Source organism: Arachis ipaensis, chromosome B06, assembly GCF_000816755.2.
Source record: "Arachis ipaensis cultivar K30076 chromosome B06, Araip1.1, whole genome shotgun sequence".
Classification (NCBI taxonomy): domain Eukaryota; kingdom Viridiplantae; phylum Streptophyta; class Magnoliopsida; order Fabales; family Fabaceae; genus Arachis; species Arachis ipaensis.
This window is the reverse complement of record NC_029790.2, coordinates 1,442,555-1,447,554: the sequence shown is the minus strand read 5'-3', so window position 1 is coordinate 1,447,554 and position 5,000 is coordinate 1,442,555. Positions and strand designations below refer to the sequence as shown.

At 29.8% G+C, this 5,000-nt stretch overlaps 1 protein-coding gene across 1 annotated transcript in view; it reads left to right on the top strand.

Moving 5' to 3' along the window:
* Window positions 3,849-5,000, top strand: part of LOC107645239 (phospholipase A1-Igamma2, chloroplastic) — a 2,336-nt gene continuing 1,184 nt past the window's right edge. The window contains exons 1-2 of the mRNA XM_016349220.2: window positions 3,849-4,368; window positions 4,447-4,846. Coding sequence (XP_016204706.1) covers window positions 3,956-4,368; window positions 4,447-4,846 — 813 coding nt within the window. The 5' untranslated portion in view covers window positions 3,849-3,955. The remainder of the gene's footprint in view (window positions 4,369-4,446; window positions 4,847-5,000) is intronic.

Genomic DNA, 5,000 nt, shown 5'->3' with positions numbered 1-5,000 from the left:
ATAGTCTAAGAAAAATATTTTGATTGTCAATTACGTTTCTATTAAAATTAGTAGTATCAAAAAATATTTTAAATTTAATATTATCAAGAAAAAAAATTATATAAGGACTAATTTGATTAATTTTTAAAATTTCAGGGATGAAAATGACTTACGTCTTAACTTTCAAGGACTATTTTGATTATAAATAACTTTTTTACATGTCAAGTGCCACGTGGCATGGCCATGTGTCACTGACCTAACACATGGCATGCCAGGTGTCACTGAACTGACACGTCAACCAATCATCTTGTGACATGTGGCATTAGCTTCCCACGTCATCATATGCCACGTGGCACTTAACGTGACCCATCATCATCCAACTGACGGAAGGACTAATGTGACCAATCGTGTATTTTTTGGAGACGATTTCGATTAACTTTATATTTTAATGACCAAAATGGAGATCAGAGTATCTTTCAACGACGATTTTAGCTATTTGCTCGGTAAAATAAATGTCCAATCAATAACTTCTTATAGGCTTAAAATATCAGCTTTTGGATTTGTGAGTTGTCCATTCATGTACTATCTACTATTTTTTGAAAAAAAAAAAGAAGAATAAAAGATTGGAAAATATCAGCATCTGTGGTTCTTCCTTTTTACGTACAACTCATTGCAACAATAATTTTGATTCACTCACAATGATTTTTAGTACAGTTTAGTTGAGAATATGCCATGTGATAATATATTTATATGATCCAATCAAGGAAAATCTGAGTGTTCAAGAACAAGGAAGGAGAGTGGGGAGCACTATTTTCTTCACAATTTGACCAATATATATAATTTAGCTAGTCATTTACTAACAAAATAGTAACAGTAATAATAATTTTTTTTAAATAAAATGAATCAAATGTAAGGAAAATATATAGCTTTTTTTCTTATTAATTGTGCGAGTATTTTATAATTCTCCATCAAAAGATAATAATTTGGGGACAAACGCCAATAATAATGACAATAATTTGGAGACAAGATAGGGATGGGCGAGAATTGAATATGCATGCATGGGATAATCCATCTCTATCTTTCATGGGATAATTCATCACGTCGCACCACATAAGCACAAATAACAAGCATTGAATTTAATTTTTTATATTTTATACTAAATATAATATAAAAATTTAATTTAGTCTTTATCTCTTAATTTATATCTCTCAGTCTAAATATAATCTAAAAGATGTGTTTCACATTTATATTTTTTGCTTTTTCGATAAATTCAACTCAAATATTTAGAGTTTAGACACCAAATTTTTGTTTTTCCGTAATTCAAACAGGTTTTACGAATTCCTCCAAGTAATAAAAGAATGTTTTAAAATCAATACTGAAAGGATATCATTGAGAAATATAACAAGTATTTAGTACTAAGGAAGTTAGAAAAGGTCAAATTTATTTATAGTCTCTCCATACTCATTTAAGAAGTCATGAGTTTGAGTCTTCTTATTTTTGATAAAAAAAAAAAGGCAGATTTAATTATTTTAATTTTGACTCTGCTGAAAACTTACTTCCCCTTGATTTTTCTTCAATTTAAAATAATATTATTTTTATTTTCCTGGCTATTTTTCTTATGAAAACATGGTAGTTGAGATGCCATCAATGATCATATCATTACCGGTTCGTTACGTAACTTGGCCCAAAAATATCTCCAGCTTGTGAATATTGAATCACGTTCTGAATAAATTATTATATCCTACTTCTAAGATAAACAATATCCATCGATATCTAGGGACCATCTATATACGTACCTACTTTTTTTGTTTCAGCACCAATAATTTAGATGCTTGTGGATGTTAATCATTGGAGAAATGAAAAACTTAAAATTAAGATAAAAGTAGTTAAGATATTTGAGTAACAGTCAAACTAAAATTCAGAAGTATTAACTAAGATTATTAATTTCATAATAAATAATATAAGAGAACTTAGTATACAGAAAATATTTTTTCTTTACTTAAGTTCAATGTTCTGAAACTTTAGCAGTTTGGACTTAATTAACATGATAAATTGATAGTTGAAAATTAGTATATATAAAACAACAATATTATTATGGAAGTCACTTAGATAAAGACGCTTAAAACATTGTTTTTTAAAATGTTTTATAATAATAATTAAAATTTAATACGTATAATTAATTAAATCGTATTAATTTTTGTTAAAATTAGACTAAACAAATTAATTTAATCGAAAAAATGGTGAATCAAATTTTAAATTGATCTAAATTAATATTATTTTTTATAAAAAATTACTACAATATCCTTATTATAGAAAATAACTAAAATACTCCTATTATATATATTAATTTTGAAAATCTTAAATTTTAGTCCCTTTTTTTCTCTATAAAAAAATATTTTTAACATCTTTATTTAAGTGGTTCTATTATTAATGATGGAAGAAAAGCTAAGGTATATATAGGGCTGCGTTTGTTTTTAGAGACAGGACAGAACATGACACTGAAACGGAGATAATAGGACGGAGACACTAAAAATTATCTTTTGTGTATTGTGTTTGGATACGATGGACAAGACACTAAGGTAGCGTTTGTTTTCGGGGGCAGGACATGGAGACATGGACAACACTTGTTTAAAAAGTGTTTGGAAGCAGAGACATAGTGGACATATTGTGTCCGAGACAGTTTTTTATACTTTTGTGTCCACTTCTTCACGAACGACAATGATGGACACGGGATTTGAAAGAGTGAACACGGACAATTTTATAAATTTTGTTTTCCTTTTTTTCCACTATTACCCCTTCTTATTTTTCCTATTGCGTTGTTCAGGATACTTTTTTCTTTCTGTTCTTCCTCTATCTATTTCTTTTCCAGGTACTCTCTCATTTCTGTAGAATTTTTTTATTGGGGGTAGATAATTCTTTTCTTTTTATCGTTTTACTTCAATACCATTTTAACCTTATATTATATTATTTGATTTGTAATAAAAATAATAACAAAAATAATTAATCTTAAAACTTTTGAAAGATAAATATTAGCAAAAGTAAAATTAATCTTTTAAAATGCTAAAAAATAATTTATAAATTGTAATTGATTTTATATAATTTAAAGAAAAATCAGTTTTTTATAAAGAAAAATCAGTTTTTAGATAAAAAAAATTAGTTTTTTTTAAATAAAAATAGATTTTTATATGAAAAAACTAATTGTTTTTTCATGTAAAAATGAATTTTTTTTAAATTAATTTTTTATTTAAAATTAATTTGGCTTATTAACTTAAACAAAATTTTTTATTAATCAAACTCAAAATTATTTTTTTTGTTAATCTTTACTATATGTATTCCTACATATTAATAATAAATTTTAAAATAAAATAATTATATTTATAAATTTTATTTTAATATAAATACTAATATATTTTTTTATTAAAATTTTTTGCCTCTTCAAATATTTTTTTCAAGTTCCGTCTGTACTCCTACGTACTTTCATTTTTTATTAAATTAATTTGTATTGATGTAAAAAATTTGGAATCACAGGACTATTTTAGTCATTTCATATAATATTTTAGTCTTATCCATGTGTATCCAAACATATATATCAAGCTCATCAAAAGGTTAATATACCAATAGTTGAAATAATCAATAACCCAAGTTTCATAAATTTGTAAGCTAAGAGTAGTAATATTAATTGAAAATCATTTTAATAGAATGATGTAGGAACCACCCCAGGTTTAATTTGTGCTTTATAGTTATAGATATGCTTACGTATATGAAAATTTTATTATCAATTTTACTAAGGAATTATATTTTTAACTAACAATCTTCAAGTTTTTATTATAGAGAGATAAAATCTAATTTTTTTTCTCTATAAAAATGATACGCATTCTAATAATAACCCAAAACAATCAAGCAGGCATATAGCTAGAATACAATAACATCCTTTCCCCTTCTTCTGAATACCAATAATTTCAAAATCACAATCACAATGGCGGTCATGGCTTCAACCGCAAACATGCTCATTGCATTCCAACCCAACAATAATGCTAATCTCCGCAAACTTCAACCACCGCCATCCATATCATCATCTTTAACCACCGCAAGAAAATCCATTAATTCTACCACATTATGTAAGGCCACCACCTCCACTACTAGTACCAATAATTCATCTCTATCTTCCACCATCACAGAACTCCAAGAAACACCTTCTCCCCCAAAACAACCACAACCAGACATATCCTCCGTGTGGCGCAAGCTCCACGGCGAAGACAACTGGGTCGGGCTTCTGGACCCAATGGATCCTCGCCTTCGGGCAGAGCTCATCCGCTACGGCGAGATGGCACAGGCTTGCTACGACTCCTTCGACTATGACCCATACTCTAAGTATTGTGGAAGCTGCAGGTGCAAATTATAAGTTTTCATTGATCGAAATTATTATTGTTAAATTCCGTATCTAACAGAAAGATTATTTGAGTGCAGGTACCCTCGAGAAGAATTCTTCGAGTTGCTGGATATGAGGCACTTGGGTTACTCGGTGAGTCGTTATATTTACGCGACGGCCAACATCAACCTGCCCAAATTCTTCAGGAGATCGCGGTGGCCACACAAATTGTGGAGCCAGCACGCAAACTGGGCAGGCTATGTGGCGGTTTCCGACGACGAGACGAGCAAGAAGCTGGGGAGGAGGGATATAACCATTGCGTGGAGGGGGACGGTGACGCACGTGGAATGGGTGGCGGATCTGATGAACTACCTGAGGCCGATATCGCCGGAGGTGGCGTGCGACGACCCTGAGGTGAAGGTGGAGGCGGGGTTCTTAGATCTCTACACTGACAGAGAACCCAGCTGTGGATACTGCAAGTACTCTGCCCGACAGCAGGTACCATTCATAATTATCAGAAATAACGCCATTTTTGAATTTGAGGAGCCATTTTTTAATTTGAGAAGTGTTATGCACTAGCAAATTTTGTGATTTATAATTTTTAATTAATTATTATTAATATTTTTATTGATGTAAAATTATATTTAACGAT